This window comes from Lissotriton vulgaris, chromosome 8 (genome assembly GCF_964263255.1).
Source record: "Lissotriton vulgaris chromosome 8, aLisVul1.2, whole genome shotgun sequence".
In the NCBI taxonomy this organism is placed as follows: Eukaryota; Metazoa; Chordata; class Amphibia; order Caudata; family Salamandridae; genus Lissotriton; species Lissotriton vulgaris.
In genome coordinates, this window is record NC_141696.1 from 81,537,675 (window position 1) to 81,560,004 (window position 22,330).

The following is a 22,330-nucleotide window of genomic DNA, read 5'->3' on the forward strand; positions in this document are numbered from 1 at the left end:
TAAATGAACCTTTCATGCTATAATTGGCATAGCAACAACTGCCATAAAAAATGGCAAACATAATTTTAGAAAGGCATACAACACAAGGTTGCCATGACTATTTCACTAAACCAGGAAACGCAGCACACATCGGCTGCCCTCGTACGGAGCTCCCTGATTAAATCTAACTTAGTGAGTATGACTCCCCTCATGTTCCGCCTCCCGCCTTAATCCTTTAACATTGAATTGCTCTCTCATGGTCCCATTGTTTTGATTCATCAGACGAACTTTGGATCAATTCCCTACGATGCCTAAATGTATCTAGCACCGACTGAATGCTTGACGCCGCAATCGGTAAGCATCACTAGTTTGTATCCAAATGGAGAATGTAGTAACTTTCTTCGAATGTCCTCCTCTATACAGACCTGTAATCAGTGTATGCTCATTATTTTTAGGTGCAGCACTACCACTGACGTTGCCCTAATTAATCACAGACCACACGGAGGACTCTTTACCCTGTGGTATGTCCTCCTCCCTATTTTTAACTCATTGTGTTATCAACGTGTATTAGAGTAACTTGTGATAGTCTCCTTCACTATATTTCAGGCTCTCCTATGATCCTTTGGGACCGAACTTTAGTCTATGTTCTATCTATCTTCAGGTAATTGAATTAATACATGCCTTACCCTGTGAGTGGTTTGTTGCCTCCAATTGTGCCGGTTTCCAACCCGGGCGCTCGGGCCCCCGTTTCGAATTGTGTTTAGACCATGTTCCATGCTTTGGACACGTTTATACCACGTTAATTTTAATCCTTGATGTGTACTGACTCACAATCCCCCCTTTTTTTAAATCATTTACCCCAATACCTTTAACTAGGATGTAGACTAATGCTTAAACTACCGTTGTGATAACCATGAGAGGCTGGAATAGCACCCCTCTAACTTTAGTTTATTATACCCATTTTCATTAGGTTACCTGCCCCAACCCCCTGGTCCTGATGAAGACCCCGCAGCAAGGATAACTTTTCCTGCATTAATAAGAGGGTTGAAACGTCAACTGTTTTTCTAATTGCGGCAACCTCACGCCAATATTGTGTATATACATTGTACCTTGTGTTGTATGCCTTTCTAAAATTATGTTTGCCATTTTTTATGGCAGTTGTTGCTATGCCAATTATAGCATGAAAGGTTCATTTAAATGATTGATTTTACTGTCACACAATCCCACCACTTCTTTTACCTCCCCACTATCACTTCCCTCCTCTTTCCTGGGGCACTGTATGACCTTCAATACAGTTGATTGATTGCTACGTGTATTCATTACACTGGATCCCACAGTGAATAAAACTTTGCGGATCAAATATTTGTTTTTGATTAATTCATTGAATTGTATTATATGTTCCTTGTTCACACTGGGACCCCTTCCTCCTAGTACCTAATGACTGCTTTCTGGGCATAAATGTGGCACCTGAACCTCGAATCACATCTGTACTGGCGAGAGGACCGAAGAAGGGCTGCCCTGCTGAACCCTGACCTGGCAAGAGAGGCAGCACCAACTGCTGGACTGCACGTGCTGCTCCTTGTGCTACCAAAGAGGAATGTGCCTGTGTCATAGAAAAGATACTCATGAACCCTAGACAGAAAAGTTGAACTGCAAGAGTCAGTCAGCTGACTCCCTGTTCTAGCACCAGGGCCATAAAACTGAAGTAGCTGATTTCATCGAATCGCCAATAACCACCGTCATGCAGCTAAGAAGACCACTCTTCGGTACTCAAAAGTTGTTCCAGAGTCTGTCAGATTCAGGAGTGCCGTCAGAGTGAAAATTGGTTGCCAAAGATGGACACTAGCCCTTACCAAAGCAAACCAATGGACCAGCTGTGACAGGAGACAAGTTGCTCAGTCGTAACTGGACTTCTGCTGGACAAAGGAGTACTTCGAAGGACATCGGCTGCTGTGTCCCAAGTCACCCAACTTCAACTGTGGACTGAGGAATAATGAAATGAAGAGCCAAGTTGAGTTAACAGCACCCACACCATCTTTCAGCATCCTGTATCTTCAGCATTAGGATGACTTCATTGAAGTCTACGACAGTTCTTTGATGAAGTGCAGTACTGGACTTGAGACTGCTTTGGTGACCACGTCATTCCTTATTAGCCCCTTGACATTCCCCCTGTTGTAACTGGTCGCCAATCCGGGCCAGAGTAGTCAAACACAACTCTTTAAAACTTTTCAAAAGTTTCAAAACTTTATGGTTACCAATGCTTGTTTGCACTTAAGACTTAAAGGCTGAGATTTACATCCATTGTGGTGTCTACAATTCATAAAAATGTGATCTATTTTTATAATTTGGTGTTTTGTGAATTTCTTATTCAGTTGTTTGGTGCGTCTAAATGCTTTACACTAGTTCCTTTGTTTAACTAAGCTTTGCTGCTCGAAGCCACATCATCCCAGGCTTGAGCTAAAGGCTGATCAAACGAGCCTAACTGGACCCACGATGGTTTCATGAGAGCATTACACGGTGAGATCACACAACCACATCATATGATGCATCACAATCCTCACACTAAGTACTCGTTCTTACAACTTGACTCAGGTCAGTTTCGTCGAGCAGTCAATACCTACTTTAGAAGGTGGAGGGGCTTAAAAACTCAGAGCACAGTGTAAAAATATGGATGACACTTAGGATCAGATTTACTAAATTTTCACAATGCAGCACAGCAGGCAAAAATGCTGCGTTATGCGAGAAGGAGAGAGCAGGAGAGTGCCATATCTACACTCTCATCCCATCTCCCTAGAACCAGTGCAGAATGTTGCTGCCTTTGTGCCATAATGCAAGGGTGTGAGAGTCTAGCATAAGTTTTGGACTGGAAGGTAAATAACAAAAATGACAAAAAAATCTTTTTGTGCTGGTTTGCGTCCCTTAAGTGTAGCAAACACAGCACAAAATGGTTGTAAATCGGGCCCTTAGTTTGAATGTCCAGTCAGCACTTTAAAAGTTTTTTGATATCAGTTAATGTCAATTAGGTAATACACTAAAACTATGATCGTCAAACAACCAAGAATCAATCTTACAGGAAGTTACAGCTCCCGAAGGTATCACAACAGAGCAACTAGGGGAAATCTAAGTAGGCAATGGTCAGTGATCCATTCACTAATGTGGAAATGCAAATGCTACTTACCAGTATGCATCTGTTCTTGGCATGTAGGGCTGCTGACATTCATATCTGTGCATAGATCGCCGCCTAGTGTTGGGTCCGGATGATTGCACATTGTTGTCCTGGAAGAGTCTTCGAAGTATCACGAGATAGGTGGATCCTCCCCTGGACTACAGTGCGCATGGGCATCGACTCCATCCCCAGATTGTTTTTAGCCATTGTGGCCAAGATGGAGTGAAACTCAGTGAATGATGACCATGCCATGAAAATATATGTGAACACTGCAGCTGCTACAGGCGCCGGGGAGGAGGGCGGGCGATATGAATGTCAGCAGCCCTACATGCCAAGAACAGATGCATACTGGTAAGTAGCATTTGCAGTTCGAGGCATGTGGGCTGCTGAATTCATATCTGTGCATAGAATACATAGCAGTCCCTCCATTAGCGGCGGCCTCCTGTGCCAGCTGCAGCAGTTTGGAAAAGTGTCTTGAGAACAGCCTGCCCTACAGCTGCCTGCTGTTTGGAGTGCACGTCTACACAGTAATGCTTGGTAAATGTGTGTGTGGTAGACCATGTGGCTGCTCTACATATGTCCTCTAAGGGAATGTTTCCAAGGAAAGCCATAGAGGCCCCCAACTTTCTGGTGGAGTGGGCTCTTGGTGGAATACTAAGAGTGCGTTTTGCTTTCGCATAGCAGATTTGAATACATTTCACGATCCACCTAGCAATACCAGCCTTGGAAATAGGGTTACCTTTGTGATGTGGTGCAAAGGCAACGAAGAGCTGCTTAGTTTTCCTAAAATCCTTGGTCCTATCAATGTAATACATTAGGGCCCGTTTAACGTCAAGGGTGTGGAGCATCCGCTCCGCCAGTGACTCTGGATTTTGAAAGAAAACTGGCAACTCAATGGTTTGGTTGATGTGGAACTGAGACACAACCTTGGGTAGAAATTTAGGGTTAGTGCGGAGCACTACCCTGTTTGAATGAACTTGGAAGAAAGGCTCTTAGATTGTGAGGGCTTGCAGTTCACTAACCCTCCGTAGCGATGTAATTGCTACAAGGAAAGCCACTTTCCATGTCAAGAATTGAATCTCGCAGGAATGTAGTGGCTCAAAGGGAGGACCCATCAGTCTTGTAAGAACCACATTGAGGTTCCATTCAGGAGCTGGTGGAGTCCGTGGCGGAATGACTCTTTTGAGGCCTTCCAGAAATGCTTTGATGGCAGGCACCTTGAAAAGTGAAAGGTGCTGTCTATTTTGGAGGTATGCGGCCATCGCAGACAGGTGAATGCGAATGGAAGTATATGCCAGATTACACTTGTATAGATGGAACAGGTAACAGATGATGTTCTGAATAGAAGCATCTAGCGGATCAATGTTGTGGTTTGCGCAATAGATGACAAACCGCTTCCATTTCGCCGCATTACAGGCTCTAGTAGTGGGCTTCCTAGCCTCCCGAATGATGTCCATGCAATTGGGAGGAAGGTTGAGGTAGCCAAACTCTAGAACTTCAGGAGCCAGATCGCCAGGTTGAGCTGTTGCGGGTCTGGGTGCTGAATGTCGCCATGGCTCTGCGTCAGAAGGCTGGGTGTGAGATGCAGCCTTTGATGCGGTACCACGGACAGTTTCAGAAACGTGGTGTACCATGGTTGGCGAACCCAAGTTGGAGCAACCAGGATGAGAGTCATTGAGTGCTGCCTGAGTTTGCGTGCCACCAGCGGAATCAGAGGTGCTGGGAGAAAAGCGTACGCAAATCTGCCTGACCAGTTCATCCATATCGCATTGCCCTGCGACTGTGGGTGTGGGAACCTGGCGGCGAAGCTTTGGCATTTTGCGTTCTCCCTTGTGGCGAACAGGTCTATCTCTGGATGACCCCACCTTTGGAAGTACGGTTGGAGTACTGATGGATGTATCTCCCACTCGTGCATTTGGTGGCTGTGCCTGCTGAGCAGGTCCGCCATCTGATTGTCCTTGCCTGGGAGATGCTCTGCCATGAGGAAAATGTTCCTCTGAATGGCCCACTTCCACATGCTCTGAGCCAGATGAGACAGCTGCGGAGAGGGTGTGCCCCCCTGCTTCTGAATGTAGTACATGGCCGTCATGTTGTCCGTCCGGATCAACACGACCTTGTTGCACAGATGTACTTTGAATGCCTTTAAGGCCATGAAGATCGCCATCAGTTCCAGTACATTGATGTGCATCTTCCTTTGCTGTTGCGTCCATAGTCCCTGCACAGTGTATTGGAGTACATGCGCTCCCCATCCCTGGAGAGAAGCGTCCGTTGTCAGGTTAATCTGTGGCACAGGCTCTTGAAACGGTCGGCCCTTGCAAAGGTTTCGTGGATTCCACCAATGCAGAGATTTGTATGCCCGACCGCTCACCAACACTAGGTCTTTCAACTGCCTGTGAGCCTGAGTCCACCGACGTGCTAAGCACTCCTGAAGCGGAAGCATATGTAGTCTCGCGTGCGGGACGATGGAGATGCAGGAGGCCATCATGCCTATCAACTGCATGAACACTCTTGCTGGAAGCGAGTGTTGAGGTCTGTATTTTTGGATCAGCGACTGAATGCTGCTGACTCTCACTGAATTTGGCTGTGCTGTGGCCGCCAGAGTGTTTATGGTAGCACCCAGATACTGCCATATGTGGGCGGGCTGGAGATGGGATTTTGGGTAATTCAGTGAGAACCCCAGATTGTGCAGAAGGTGAATGGTGTGGGACACGTGGTCGGCGCATTGCTGTGCCGACTTCGCTTGAATGAGCCAGTCGTCCAGATAGGGGTAGACGTCGATGTTTTGACGTCTCAGATGCGCCGCCACAGTCGCTAGGCACTTTGTGAAAACTCTGGGCGCCGTGGTGACCCCAAAAGGCAAAACCTTGAACTGGTAGTGCTGGTTTTGGATGGTGAACCTGAGGTATTTTCTGTGTGAAGGATGTAGTGGAATGTGGAAGTACGCATCCTTCAGGTCCAGAGTCGCTAGGAAGTCCCCTTGCCGAAGCAGTGGGAGAACCTGCTGCAGCGTGAGCAAATGGAAATGTTCTGATAGAATGTAAAAATTGAGCGGACGGAGGTCTAGGATGGGCCTGAGGGATCCGTCCTTCTTTGGAATCAGAAAGTACAGGGAGTAAACTCCCGCACCTCTTTCCTGCAGGGGCACGAGCTCTATTGCCCCTTTTTGCAGCATGACGTTGACTTCTTGCTGCAACAAGTGCAAGTGCTCGCCGGACATAGGACGGTTTTTTGGGGGTATGTTGGGTGGAGTGGATGTGAACTCCAGACAATAACCGTATTGGATAAGAGTTCTGACCCACCTGTCCGTGGTGATGGACTTCCACATGGGCAGGAACTGCTGGAGTCTCCCCCCGACCGGTGTTGCGTGGTCGGGGGGCAGTGACAAGGCGTCACTGTTTGTTGGCGGTGGAGGACCTGGAGCTGTTATTTCCACGTCCTCTGCCTTTGACGTTGTTGCCACGGTATCCCCCCGACCTTTGTTGGTATAAGAAGTTTGGGTGTTGCTCTTGTAGAATTGCGTCGACTGTGAAAGTTGACCCCTTGAGGTGCCTCTATTATTGGAGCGACGAAAGGAACCACCCCGAAACTGCTGGGACTGCAAGGCACCCATAGACTTTGCAGTGTCGGTGTCCTTTTTCATCTTCTCGAGAGTGGTATCCACCTCGGGGCCAAACAGGTGGTCTGGGTTTACCGTCTGGTTCAAGATGGTAGTTTGAATGTCTGGCTTGAACCCAGATATCCTTAGCCATGCATGTCTACGAAGTAGAACGCTAGTGTTAATTGCTCGCGAGGCGGTGTCAGCCACGTCCAAAGCGCACTTAATTGAAGCATTGGTGATAAGCTTCCCCTCCTGTATCAACATCTCTGCTGCTTCCTTATATTGATCGGGTAAGTGCTGTAAAAGGGTCTCTAGAGTATCATAGTGTGCCCTGTCATAACGCGCTAGTAGCGCCTGAGTGTTGGATATGCGCCATATGTTGGCTGCCTGCGCAGCCACCCTTTTCCCAGAAGCCTCAAATACTTTTGATTCCTTGTCTGGGGGAGGAGCATCACCCTCTAGTTTGTGAGTTGGCTCGGGTGCGTGCATTGGAGACAACCAGGGAATCCAGAGGCAACTGTCCCTTGATATAAGTAGGATCAGTGGGCGCTGTCTTGTACTTCTTGTCGATACGTGGGTTGATGACTCTTGCCCGGGTGGGCTCCTTGAAGACTTCAGCCGCATGTTTCAACACCCCTTTTAGCATTGGCAAAGTCTTTACAGTTTTTTCAGAGACTGAAAAGGTGTCAAAGAGGAAGTCGACGTCCACTGGGTCAGCATGGAGTTCGACGTCGTGATTGGCTGCCGCCCTTTCAATGAGGGCATTGAAAGCTGCAGAGTCCTCTGTCGGGGAAGTCTTGGCTGAAAAAAGCTGAGGCTCTTGTCCCGAATGCGGGTCCCCAGGATCGCCACCAGCAGACCATGGTTCAGTCACATCCTCCGGGTCTGAGTAGACGGGATAGCTATACTCATCCCCGTCGTTGCCGTCACCCTCCTCTACATGGGAATGAGAGGGTGAAAGTTCCTGTGTCTGTGGTGATACGGGCTCCATAGAGGCAGAGGCACCAGCAGAGTCTATCTTTTTCTTGAGTGGAATTTGGTAATGCTCCAATTGTGGTTCAGGGGTGATCTTTCTTTTAAGGAGAGAGAGCTTTCCCGTATTGGTGTCGATGATAACTTCCTGACGCTCCTCCTCTGCCAGCGGTCGTGGCCGTGGGCTTGGGACCACTAACGATGGCTTCGGCGTCGAAGATACTTTCACGGGCACTCCGGCCCCTGGTTTTGCTGTGAAAGCTCTCGGCGCAGTTTTTGGTGGCAAAGTGAACAGAATAGGCGTCGGCGCCTTCGCCGGTTTTTCTAGAGGCTTGGGCGGCACAGGGTCCTTTGGCTCGATTGCCGCGGCCCCCTCCCTAATACGCTGAAGGGACTCCGTAACCTTCTTAGTGAACGAGGCGGAGGGACGCACCGGCTCGAGAGAGTCTTTTGAAGCTGGTTTTGAGGTGGCGACCGATGACGCGCTCTTTGGAGTCGACGCCGTTGCCCCCTTGGCCTTGTCGAGTGGAAGCGAGGCAGTGAGGGACTTGGGGTCGTCCTGCCGCTTCTTCGGGTCGAGAGTGGCCTTCTTATGGACGTCGACCTTCTTGGGATCGAGTCGACTTTTAAGTGCGTCGACCGTCTTCGGCGCCGATGCAGCTGCGTCGGTCCCCTTAACCTTCGGCTTCGATACAGTAGCCTTCGAGTCAGCCATTTTGGCGTGGCTCTTGAGGTCGACGGCCATCTTGGATTTCTTCGGCGCCGAGGCCTCCGAAGTCTTCGACTCGACCAGCTTGGTTTGCGCTTTCGGTTTCGATACGTCTGGCGTCGAGACCGTTGGTTTCACTTTCGGTTTTGGCTGTACCGTGAGTGGTGCCGTATCAATGTCCGTGGCCGGGCCGGAAGGCGGAGCCGTGGGACGGGCATCAAGGCTTTGGGTAAGGCCCGAAGGCGATCCCTCGACCTGGGCCTTATAATGTTGGCTGGCCCCGGAGTCAGTCTGAGGAAGCTCCTCATCCGAGCTATCCTCTACGGTGGCAAGGGCCCCGTCGTCGTCCCCTACCTCCTCGACGACTTCATCGAAATTCTCGTCTTCCGCGTCGTAGTCGTCCTCGACCTCGACCTCCGACGCCGGGTTAGATTCTGTGATCTCCTGGATAGTGTCATCCCCGACATCCTCCACTTCGAAGATGTCTGTAGGAGGTGGTGCCAATCGTTGGGCCTCCAGGCGCGCAGCTTGGCGGAGCTTGAGTGTTTTCTTGGACCGGAACTTGGAGCAGGCCATACACTTGGCCTCGTCGTGGTCCGGCGACAAACACTTATTGCACACCGGGTGTACATCGATATGCGGATACTTCGAGGCACACACTGGGCACCATTTAAACGGACTTCGTTCCATGATGGAAGAGGTTGGAGCGTCGAGTAGGCCCGTCCGCGCCGAAAGCACGCGGAAGGGCAGTGTTGGTTCGGAGCCGAGGAAATAACGAACCCGAACGATAGACAACACCGACGCAAGTTCTAAAGACCTTTTGGTCTCGAGCAAAGTAAGTTAACAACTATCGATTCCGACAGAGGGAACCGAAACACATCCGAACCCAATGGCAGAAAAAAACAATCTGGGGATGGAGTCGATGCCCATGCGCACTGTAGTCCAGGGGAGGAGCCACCTATCTCGTGATACTTCGAAGACTCTTCCAGGACAACAATGTGCAATCATCCGGACCCAACACTAGGCGGCGATCTATGCACAGATATGAATTCAGCAGCCCACATGCCTCGAACACCTCATTCCAGAACCAGGCCACTCCTGGGCACTGCCATGCAAGGTGAAGAAATGTGGCCTTGACGGCTGAACATCTGAAACAGCTAGCATCCTCCAAGAGACCCATCTTACGTAGTTGAACAAGTGTGCACTACAGTCTGTGTATAAACTTCATATACAGGAGTGGAAACCTGTGGTTCAGCGAGAGTGCACTGTAGCAGCAGCACCGCCCGCCACTGTTCTTCCTTTAACTGGGGCATCAGGTCAGCCAGCAGACCAAATCTTCGGGGTACATATAGGGGCCTTCTGCTGCTTAGTCGTATATGGATGAGTGATACGTTTAGGAGAGGACGAGAGTGTTATGAGAGTATCAAGAATATGGAAGGTTGGGGGAGCCTCCGGAAAGGTGGCATGTATTGCTCTAAACGCTGCCAAGAGTCTGTAATATAGGAATACATCATGAATCGATGTGGTGGGTCATCCAGGATTTGCTGGGATGAGATAAATTGTCCATCTGGGTGTAAGTTTCGGAATGTACGGAGCTGTAACCGAGTCAACTGGAGACATACACGATGCTTACTGGTGATGAGAAGCATGGGGTTTCCAACGAGTCGTATATCTAGCGTGTATAGACAAGAAAGCATAGAATTAATACGCAGTTGATCCCAGGCCCACATAGTGCATGCCACCAAATCAACCATTCTGCATGGCCGTCTGACAGACAGGTATATACCAGTGATCAAATGGCAGGGGCCCGACTCATCTGTTTCAATGGCCAGATGTGGCTGGAACAGTGGAGGGTGAAGTCAGAAAAGTGCACACTGTGCTTGGACACACAAAGAGTCTTGGTAAATATTCGGTGCTGTCCACCCTGTGCAATGGAGAGGGTCAGCATTTATCAAGCAACTCTGGGCTGCTTACCAGCCCAAGCCAGGACCGTGAGATTGGCACGTAGGCACCTGAAGACCTGTGCTCTCAGGGGAAGAGGGATATTTATGAATAAATATAGAAACATAGGCAGGATTCCAATTTTAGCGATGGTGCCCTACCCACCATAGACAGCAGTAGTCAGGACCAAGTCTTGATTCACTCCACCAGCCAGAGAATCAATGTGTCATAATTTGATATATATATATATTTGATATTTATCCATTTATATAGCGCCCGAATCCCCCACATCCTAAGCGCATGCGGGGGAAATCTCCAGGAGCATGCTCTATTATGAGACTCAGGAGGAGTGAACTTCAGAAGGACAGGGGCGATGTCCAGGGAAGTTGATCTATTTTGACCACCCAGGTGATTAGATCTCGAGTGATCAACCAGAAGTCAATCCTGATCCAAGTGTTATGTTTAGAGGCAATACATTTGCCCTATATGCATTTTTTTACTTTCCATATGTCTTTGAGATCGTTGCCCTTAAAAATAGTGTGTAGCTGGGCGGCCAAACCAGTGTGTGGGTGCCAAGTCTGACTGCACCTGTCTGCCCTCTAGTCTAGGATCACATTGAATTGAACTCCCCAGAGCACGGTACCAGGGCCGAAACCCAGGATCTTGTGCCGTAACTCTGCGTAGAAGTCAGGGCAGTCTACATTAGGACCATTAGGTAGGGTGATCAGCGGGCCTGGAGCACATGATGCAGGATTACAAATCTACCTTCCTGTAACATATAGTTGCTAGTGTGCGCCAAAGAGTATTGATAATGAACGCTAAGCTGTGCGCATAGCTGGAGTAAGCTGCAACATGTAATTCCCCATTCCAGCCAGCTCTCAATTGGGAAGTGGTAGCCTCAGTCAGGTGAAGCTACTTCAGAAACTGAACCAAGATTGAGTGACTTCAAGATAAAAGCATACTATGAGGCAATGCACTAATTTCAAGCTAAAACAGAGTATAGAGACAGGTAAGAGGGCACACAGATCACAGTAATAAAATATTATAAAAATTCCTGCATCAAAGAAAAGGAGTAGGCAACGCATCACATTAAACCTGATTTCTTAGTATAATGAATGCACAAGACAAGAGTGCCTTAAGGTTCAGTTGAGTTGTGCAGGGTTAATACAAGGTGTTACAATCAAGAGATACATTTTTACCTGTTCTCGATCGGAATCCCCAAGTTCCTCGTGGGTCATCTGGTGCCTGGAAAAGTTTGCTATGCCTTTGAAATTTTTGCCACAAAGGTTACACGTAAATGGCTGCTCATCCCTGTGTGTTTTGTAGTGTGTTCTAAACTCGTGTCTGCGAGCAAAGCTCATATCACATTTCGAACAGGTATATGGTTTCTCTCCAGTGTGGGTTCTTTTCTGATGAAGAACAAGAGACTCCTGAAGTTTGAAGCTCTTTCCACATTCCATACATGTGTGCTGCTTACTTGTGCAAGTCTTGAGGTGTTTGAGGAGATGCAGATATTCGATGGAACGCAGCTCCCCAGGAGACATGTTCTCCTGAATGTCAATGCCCATGTGTTCTAGAGAGGAGTAAGTGTAATGAACATTCTCCCCACACTCTGTGCACCTGACTGTTCTTTCTTCTGAGTGGCATTTCTGATGTTCGGTCCACTGTGATTCCCACTGGAAGCTTTGCCCGCATTTCCTACAAATGAAGGGCAGTTCCCACCCACGGTTGGTATCTCCAAGCTGTGTCATATGAACCTTGGCATGTGAAATCAAATGTGAGCTCTCCTGGAAGTCCTCTCCACACTCACAGCAGATGAATGTGTCCCCGCCGACATTGCTCTCAGGTTGCGGAATTAGTGTTATCTTACTGGCAGCGGTTCCACCGACCTCTCTACATAGATTCAGAGAATCGCCCACCTGGCTTCCGTTCTGCTCGAGAGGGGTAGGACTGCTGGGACAGCTTTGTTCGCGTTCTTTTGATGCATTACGCCCATGTGTCATTTTCTGCTCAGTGTTGACATAACTTGCAGTCACCTCACTATTCCTGGGTACGTCTGCAGCGGGAGCTTCAGGTTCCTTCTCACAATTGTACTGCTTCTGGAGGTCTTCTCCCCTTGGGGACACACTGCGCCCCGAGTCTACTGAAATCGAGTCAGGTGAGTCCAGCCTTACTTCACATTCCACAGAGCTGTCCCTTTTCATGCTTCCGCTTACTTTTGCTCCTGCATCGAAAAGAACATAAACAAATTACTTAACTAGGATAAACCATCACATGTCTGCTTGCCTATAATACTGTCATGCTCACAAGGAGTCCCGTACATTGTTCTACCACCAAGACAGAGAATGGCCTGCCGGCGAAGACTGGGTGGCTCTATGGTTATTGGATAGTGTTGTCCTGCTATCTACAGACATCACTATCCATCAGCCTGCTCACCGGATACTGTTACAGAACTCCCTTTTCTTGATCGTACATGGTAGCTCCCCCAGGTGTTTCATCCGAGTGGGTATCGTACTCTGTAGGGTTAAAAATTGAGGAAGAAAATGCAACAGAACATGGTTTAATCATTGAACAGTAATTGAGGTGAAGAAGGTAAGGTCAGCATGGAGGGATGGCAAATCGGCCACATACCCCTAGAACTACTATCCTGCTGCATCTCTCTACTAGTACGCTATTCTTATGAGAAGGCAGAAAAAGGAGGAAGGCCTTTAAAGGAATTTTTTTAATGAAAGTTTTACATTAGCACACACCTAACTGTACTGCATTAACTGTATCTAAAGGAAACTAAATTTCTACTTACTGAAGAAAATACTAGCATATTCCTACCAAAGTAAACATCCAACAGAGGACCTCTCTTCTTCTCCTGAGATTATGTACTTTTACCCTCTATGTTGAGGTATAACGGCTGATCCAATCACTGTGGTTTGTTATTTTTGAAGTACACATTAGAGTCGCACAGCTGCTGAAGTGATATTTTACAGTAAGATGTTATGTGTATTTGTTAAGCGCACTATCACCACAAGAGTATCCTGCTGCAGAGCACCTGTGTGTGCCTAGTCCTGCCTATGGTAGGTTGGTTAATTGACTAACGCTTGGAGAATTGTTTAACGCTTTAGGAGCATGTGAGCATGCTCTATATTGGGTCCGCATGTTTGAATCCTTAGCCCATTCAACAGAGGATATGAGCTTTAACTTGTCTGTTAAAGATTCCCCAAATACACTTTACTGAATCAGAGGGGTCTTTGTCCCTTTGACTGGTGATGTCAGACAACCTGCAAATCAAGTGACCGCCCACATACAGAAAGCTCATTACAAAGAGGCCATGATGCTGTGACTCCTTCGGTCTCTGTTGTAGCTTTGCTTACACTAGAGCTTGTTCAATTTCTAGTACTTTGTGGTGTGCCCCTGTACTTTCTTCTTCCAGATCTGCCAGGGGGTCTTTTTGAGCCAGTGTCATGATCGCCTATAGATCATGTGACTCAGAAGATGTCATGTCCTTCTACATGCAGAGGTTGAACAGTTGCTTGTAAAAATCATTCTCATGCACTTCATAAGCTCAGGCTGCTTCCTCCTACAAGATTAGATCCCTTTAAAAAAAAAACAAATTTGTTTGTTTTTCTTAACCACAGCCCATCACTAGAAATTACTGAAAGATCTAATCCTACTGTATTCAGAAACACAGGCCTTTGTCCCTTTCTACCTTTAGCACACAGGTGGCTTTGTGGACTCTGTTTGTTTTTCTGGTCACATGTGCAACCTTTGCCTCCAATGCATGGTGCTTATAAACTGGAAGAGGATCCTTTTGTTGGAGAGCTTTTGTTGCAAAAAGATAATCCTCTCTTCCTCCACTGATCCACTAGCTCTTAAAGCAAGACCTCAAGATAAGGAGCAGCAAAATATGAGGAGGCAATCCAACCTCTAATGATTTCTTTGCTATCCCTGCTTCCCGTGTGCTTGGGCTCAGGCTTGTGGTTATACACTATAATGTTTACAAAATGTCTGAATGGACTTCATGCTGCAGCCCTGGAAATCTCTTCTAAGAGTACATTCCTTGATTGTGAGGTGATGTGCGGTCACATGTGTTTATAGTGAGCTTCTGACCTCTGCCAACTTTCTATTGGCCTTTGGGAAATGTCTAGCTGGTCTTTTTCCAGTTCTATGTCACTGGAGAAAGGTGCATTAGTCAAAATAAACTATAAAAAATCCAAGTTACAAATAAATAGTTTGAGTCCCCAAGCCGGAAAGTACAGTTAAATCCATCCAAATATTTTTCACCACAAATTCCAGAAGCACAAAGATCTGTATGAGTTGACCTGGAGAAAAGAGCAGAACACTGTCAAGGAAAACTGAGCTGGGTTATTTTGTTCTGGAGTTCAGAAACTGAGCCATCTGGTCTTGTAATGCTTCAGGACTTCGTACTGAATTGTGATGTTCTCTTGAGAGGGAATTAGATGATCACTTGTTAAAGTTAGGTTAAGGGATCGAGAGCTAGAATGGAAAAACTGATACTTTAGCTGAAAATGAAGGACCTCTGAAATGTCCACAGCTGTTTGCACTAGTTCAAGAAGGCGTGAGAGCTGCAATCGTTTGGGTCAGTGAGTGCTACCAGAATCATCTGCTGCCCCTGTATTTTCTGTAACTTGCGAGTTATGTTTGGGCATGAGTTGAAAGGGAGCATATGCATTCAGAAACGTACTGACCCAGTTAAAAAAGTAAACATCTCCCAGGGTGGAGGTTCTTGCTCATCCAGAAGCCAAAAGATTGTCTTTGGCATATTCCCTGAAGGTGAAGAGGCTCCAATGATAGAGAAATAAGAAAAGCCACCTGTTTTGTCCTTTCTACTTCTTTTTATACATCAGTCTACTGAGTGTCCATCTGCATTATCTGAAACACAGCTGAATGGGTGGTAGACGAACAGACCTTGCCCAGAACATAGATTTAGTGCCAAAATACAGAGGTGTGACATGAGTATCCACTGTTACTGATCTACAAGCACTGTGGTAGCATTGTCTCGGTAACCCAAGCCAAAAAGATGAATGTTGAGTAGTTTAACGTGGAGGGCATTATTTACAGAAGACCACATGCAGTGCTTCTCCAGATATTTGGAGAAATTAGGTGTTATGGAGACCTCAGGAACTGGAAAAAAGAAATGGGACTGTAACCGAAAGACTGCTCACCCTTCCAGGTTCTTAATTATAACAAGGAAACCTACACCCCAAGGGAGTGAGGAACATCCCTGATTCCAATGCGACAATAAGTGCAGTTTAGTACTTCCAATTCTCAATAAAGTGTGAGACGTCAAGTGAACACCAGAGGACATTAGCAAACAGACCAAATTGAAACTTGATGCATAGGTGGAAGTTGCAGGAAGCCTCATGTAGAGCCATCATGTATTCCAGGGTTGAAAAGGCTCTTCTTGCTGCTCACTAGAGCCATGAAAATATCAAAGGAAGCTCACATGTCAGCATCATGCAGAACTTGGCAAAGATCAAAACATGCTATTCAGCAAAGACAACAAACCCATATGTTTTTGGGGGAGGAATTACTCACTCACCACTCAGTTTACATGGGGGTATATGTGCTCCCTCTGGAAACATAAGAAAGATACAACTGCAGTCACCATTTTGTTAAAGGGACATTCTATTAATGGTGTGGTCTACCCCTCCCCATGAGGACGACACACCATAAGTGGTATGTAAATCTTCTGTCGTTTTGAGATGGAGATAGCAAGGCATTTAAGGCTATGGTGCAACGCTCTTTCCCCAGCTGAAAGGCAGACAGGATCTGGGCTCATCCCTATGCCTTATTCAGAAGGTACATGATAAAGAGTTGGAGGTTGAAAATGCTGCAGAGTTCCCATGTCTCACTATCTCATGTGAGAAAGAAGACATGACAGAATGGGTGAACACTCTTAGCACCCATTGGTCCAAGAACCTCTGGACCTCACTATTGCATTAGATGAGCATAAATGACAAAGAATTATAATGCAAGAGGGGAAATGCATTGCTCGTCTAGGATGATGACAGACAGCTTTCTCTTGGAACATATGGCCCAAACCACTATCTCCTGGTCTTCGGGAGTGAGAGGAAGGAACAGCCCGACCAGGCTGCGCTGCAAACAGTTAACACAGGTCACGCTCCTAACAGTCTTGTCCACATGATCGACAGCAAAAGACTAAACATGTCTATTTGGCAAATGTCTACCTTACCTGCTATTACCTTCTGTGAATAGGTTAGACGTGTCTCCTAAAATCCTGAGTTAGTATGAAGTTACTTTCCAACATTACAGCATGAGACTGCTGCAGCTTTACCACAAGAGCAATAATTATATACTGGCATTTAGGAAATTCTGGTCCAAACAGATAAGTATTCACATACTATAAGTTTGCAACTGTGTCAGCCTCTGCAGCATATGATACGGTAATTCAGACACATTACACTGTATGAGATACAGCTGATTAAAATACATATTAAAATAATGTCATGAATAATGAAAGAACTACCAAAATGCTAAGTGGCCTTATTGAAAGTAATAACCTCACATTTCCTGTGCTACTATTACAGTGTGACCTCAGCTATGCTGATACCCAGCTGTCACTACAATGTCACTAAGCAAACCTAGTCAATGGAACAAAGATGACAGATAGAATGAGGTTCGGACCCGGACAGTTGTGATGGGACTGGCCCAGGGTGTCAGTGGTTCTGGCTTAGGTGCAAACGTGACAACTCTTTGGGTTTGAGACCCTGCTGCTGGGTTTTGCAGTGAAAACAAACACGCCTGTTTACTAAATTCCGACCAGCATCCAACCAAAACAAGAGTTCTCAATGCACGTAAATATTATAAATTGCAAAAAAAAGTGCAAACATTCGGAAAGAGTCTTTGTTTTCAGTCAAAACTCAGTTCCAAGGGAGACCAGTTATGTGGCCCACTGAAGCCACATTTTCCATTGAAGACAGATGTAGATGTATCAAGTCCATATGGCAAACACATTTTGTGGCCTACATTTCAAAACCAGTAACAGAATTCAAATGACATGGCCATCCTTGGGATCGGGGCAACCATTGTAACCGCAGGCCCAGCCTGTCCCAAATGGGAAGTGGTACTTACGGTTCGGGTCCACCCATGACTTCAAGTTCCAGACAAGCAAGTGAGAGGGTTCGATTGATACCTGAGGCAGGGCAGTCAGCTGCAAGCATCAGAACTCAACTGCAATGGCAGGGGTAGGGCAGGGCGAAGAGGGTAGACCCAAATGTCTCCTTGTGGCTTAAAGTAGTCAGACACAGACATCTTAAAAGGGCTGGGCAGCAACTGTGCAGGCTAAGCACGGTATTGGTAGGGCAGACTCCTACCTAACCACTGGTGATTCTTTGTCTTTGTATTGGGCATTGCACTGGCCAGCTGCGATGCAGGAATCTCGTGGCTATTTGGCAGCTCGGTCCAATGAGGCGCCCTTTGCACATATCTCCAGTTAGCTGGACTTTAGAAGGCCTTCCTGGGCAGTCAGCTTTTCTCCCTGTGAGTAGTCTAGCTCCCCTTGCCACCACACGCCACATACCCAAGTTTCTCTAGGACATAGAACTTAGCTTCAGCGCCTTGAGTCCCTCACGGGTGAGCAGCGCGCTCTATAAATGTCCTGATTGATTGAGCTTCACTTCCATGGATTGAAGAAACTGACGTGGTCCTGCCTCTGGCAAGCACTGCACAGCACCTGCTTGCAGAGTTCCCTCAGAGCTCCATGAGGAGCAGGTCATTGGCTCAAAAGGGCCAGTATGGGTTCATGGTAGGAAACCAGGGACAACCAATTTAATTACGGTTTGAATTTTTCATACATTGTGAGGAAGTGTATCTCGATAGTCGCCATTAGCTTGGCTAGAATTTTCAGGTTAGAGGTCAGGCCAGTCAAAACTGTTCAAAAACATATTATTGAACCCTGACTGGTCAAAGCGGATACGTTGGTTACCTAGCAATAGGAACAAGTCAAGAAAAGTGTGGTGGTAAAGTTTCATTTTGCTGAGGCTAATCTTATTTATGCTATGAAAGGGATCAAGAATCCTTACTCCCACCCACCAAATAATGCCAGTGGTGTGGGGAACCTTAATCATGGAGACAACTGAGTGTGCTCAAGCTCACATAAACACACGCACATGAAAAAAAGGCAGATCTGTGACTGGGGGCGAGTGTCTGAAAAGTTTCTGTGCTCCGTTCATCATCTCCTTGTGTTTGCTTTGTTTGTCCTAAGTTGGCAGGGTATGCCCAGACGGGGGTCTCTTGCTCACTTTGCCACTAAATTCAAGCTAGCCTGGCTGATGAGGGGTGTTACCTCGAAACCGGTCCCAAGAAGCTTGTTTCCGGTTCAGGGAAGACCTGGCTTGGCAGTTCGGTCTGGACTGTTCCTATGAGGCACGGGTCAAGGCTGATTTGCATATGGCTGGGTCTGAACTCGGGTGGCGAAGTGAGCTAATGAACGGTGATGGATTCAACCCAGATCTGTGACTAGGGGTGAGTGCCTTAAAAGTTTCAGCGCACTGTCGGTCATCTCCTTGTGCTTGCTAAGAACCCATTAAAGCCTGCACTCATGAACTGTAATCTGCTGATACCGCCAGCAGTAAGGCCTGCACTCATGATCCCACCAGCAGTCACCTCATAGCCTAGTGATAGTGGGAAGTTGCCTCCCTCACTATGTTGGCTGGGGTACACTTTGAGTATATTGCCTTTCAGCAAAGCTATGAACTGCTCTCAGGCGTCCATTGTTGAAATAGGGGCCACGTTCAATGGACTTATGGAACAATTGTACAATGCAGCGTGGCACAACTTTACCAATCATGCAGACCACACAGGGACCATGGAGCACCCGCCTGGGGTTGTAATGTCGGGTGACCTTATCGCTATCATACTGAGAGTAAAAGTGAGGATAGAAATAGAAAACACTCAGATTTTGTACCCAAAGGCCATTATCTCCATCGATCCAGTCAATCAATACCTCCCAATATTCACACTACAATAGTTGTATTCCCTTCTTAATAGCCTATGCAGTAGAATATCTATCTCACAACATGATAAGAGTTTACAAAGTATTAATATCAAGTACAGTGGGTGCATGGGTTACATTTCTAGTAAGAACTAAGAAGTGCCCTGTCTCAGGAACAGATGGGCTTGGAGTCAGGACAATTAATGAAATGCCAGATTCCAAATAGCAGAAGTCGTGTTTACCTGGCGATTCCAATGGCAGAGTGGTTCTTCTGATATTCAAGTGGTCCAGCTCGATCTGCTGCTTTTCAAGGATGGCCCTCTGAGGGAGCAACATCTGCATCAAAAACAAGACTACAATGAGACCCTGCCGTGTATGGTGAACACGCCACCTGCGTCAAATGAACAAATAAACAAAATGCTCCGTGGATTGAGGACTAAAAACAGCATGTACCCTAAACCAATCAGCAAGAAGCTTGGAGGTGTAAATTACACAAATGACGCTCTAGCACACTCACAATCATAGGGCAGCTGTGTTTCTGAGGGAGGACTAAAATATGATGTAGTATTTTACCATTCCCATACTGACTCCAAAACCTACACTGCATATAGATAATTGTGAACATTTGATTCTCATCTCTAAACCTAGTCCACCCCAAGACCACTGCCCACAAACATGATAGAACTTTTATGAAAGGGCAGGTAAACATTACAAAAGGAGGTTTGATGAAAAAGGTGGGGCGCCAATATATTCTACCAAAGGCATCAAGCAAAGTTTTACTCAGAATGTGTAATAGTTCCATTAACGTATATATCACAATTCAGCTGATTTCTCAGCACTCCTATGGTGGCAGATCTGACCACTAAGGACCAAGATCACACAAAGCGATGAAGTGCAGAAGCTGGAGAACATTTATGAAATATGAAAGTTGACATTTATGCAACTTGACTGTGTTTTTCTAAAGCACATACCTTCCACGATGAGCCTTTACAAGGAATGACACTGGAATGACCTGGGAATTGCACACATATTATCAAAAGAGATATATTTCTTTACTATGTGCTCAGCTCCTTCAAATTCATCCACTCCTTCCAAAAATAAACAATACTTGAGAGGTCCTAATCACTTCCGTGCAAGAGGACCCAAGGATCAGTTGTGTGTTTTACCTGGTTTCTTACAACCAAATGGGATTTCAAGATGGCGCAGGGTGTCACCAAACAGCAGAGAAAAACATCTACGGTGCCACTCTATGGTTTGCCTCTTCACAACCAGGGACACCAACAGGGGAAAGTTCCATCTCCGGTGCCACTCCATGGTTTGCATCTTCGGAATCAAAGACACCACCAGCGTTTAGAGGAGAATACAATTTGCAGTGCGACTCCTTGGTTTGCATCTTGGCAGTCAAGGACACCGCCACCAACAGAGGAGAATACTATCTGCAGTGGCATGCCATGGTTTGCATGTTGATAGTTAGGGACACCAACAGAGGAAAGTACCATCTGCAATGGCATGCCATGGTTTACATGTTGATAGTTAGGGGCACCAACAGAGGAAAGTACCATCTGCAGTGGCATGCCATGGTTTGCATCTTGGCAGTCAAGGACACCTCCAGCATCAGAGGAGATTACCAACTCCGGTGCCACTCCATGGTTTGCATCTTGGCAGACGGTTTGCTTCTCAACAGTCAAGGGCACCGCCAGCGTCAGAGGAAAATACCATCTGCAGCGGCCTGCCATGGTTTGCATCTTGGCTGCTTTCTATGAGGGGTGGCAACTACACGTGGTCATATCAGCATTACGTAATAAGCAACACTAAAAAAGTAGAGATTCACTGAGGCACATGGGGTGCTTAGTATGAAACATTTTACTTATCCTATATTCCTTAACTGTTTCTCTGACCCAGCACCAAACAGCATGCCAATGTGAATAATTAAGCAAAGAAATTGGTCAGAAAGTACAATGAAGCACACAGTTGCTCAAGTTGCCATGGGGTGTGAATCACCACAGACCAAGAGATCAGATTTCGATCTCCCTGGGCATGGGTGAATCTTTGAGTGCAAGGGATTGAAATTAAATGTGTCAAATGTGTAGGTAAAGGTACTGGGATGCTAAGACTGCTGTTAATGACCACAAACCAGTGACCACAGTTCTATTACTCACACTGGGTTCTAAGTTCTCCACAGACGAGGATGGGCCGATGCAGCTGGCAGCAGGCATGGAGAGTAGAGGTGGGTAGGCTCCTGCGGTTAATATGTTCATGACTCCATTTTTCAGAGATATGTGGGTCTGCTTGTGTTTATCCAAGTCAAATACATTATGGAATCCTGCACCACAGACTGCACATGTGTGTATTTTTGCACAGTACCTCTGGTGGGAAACCAGCCCATTCGTATTGATAAAGGACCCACAATCAGAACATTCCAATTGTTTCTCAATGTGATTGATCTGCTGCTGGATGTGGCTCTTCCTGTGTGCAATGAGATCTGAATTCAGACTGTAAGTTTTCCCACACTCTCCACATGAATATGGTGGCTCTCTTTTGTGGCATGGGATGTGTGCTTTCCACTGGGAGAAACAGAAGAAGCTTCTCCCACACTGAGTGCAGGAAAAAGATTTCTCACTAGCACGAGCTCGCTCAGCATCATAACCTTCAAACTGCCCACCTCGTGCATTTCCTGTCAATAGACAAAAACAAAAGATAAAAGTGATCAGGCATAAATAAAAGCAGCAGTACTAACAAAGTAAAACTTTAAGCATATATTTGAAGACATAATCCTGTAGTTTTGCCCAGGTCCTTTGTTACAGGTGAGGAATGGTCACAAAACTTTTGAGATGCAGGAGAACTCAAAAACAAGTCAAAAAACTGAGCACCGTATATTTTCCCAATGAAGGCAGACATACATTTATATTGTAAAATATAAGTAAAGCTTGGGTTGAATTTGGCCTTTGGGTAAGGATTAGGTTTAAGGTATCTGTAGAGGTTATGATTTTGTGACTG

The 22,330-nt window shown here is 46.5% G+C and overlaps 1 protein-coding gene across 2 annotated transcripts in view; it reads right to left on the reverse strand.

The window, feature by feature from the left end:
* LOC147693450 (uncharacterized) overlaps positions 1-22,330 on the reverse strand; it is a 326,887-nt gene that overhangs the window by 90,786 nt on the left and 213,771 nt on the right. For both annotated transcript variants that reach the window (XM_086933731.1, XM_086933730.1), the window contains exons 7-9: positions 21,493-22,007; positions 19,576-19,669; positions 11,565-12,589 (exon numbers count right to left, since the gene is read on the reverse strand). In XM_086933731.1, the coding sequence (XP_086789857.1) occupies positions 11,565-12,589; positions 19,576-19,669; positions 21,493-22,007 (1,634 nt within the window). The remainder of the gene's footprint in view (positions 1-11,564; positions 12,590-19,575; positions 19,670-21,492; positions 22,008-22,330) is intronic.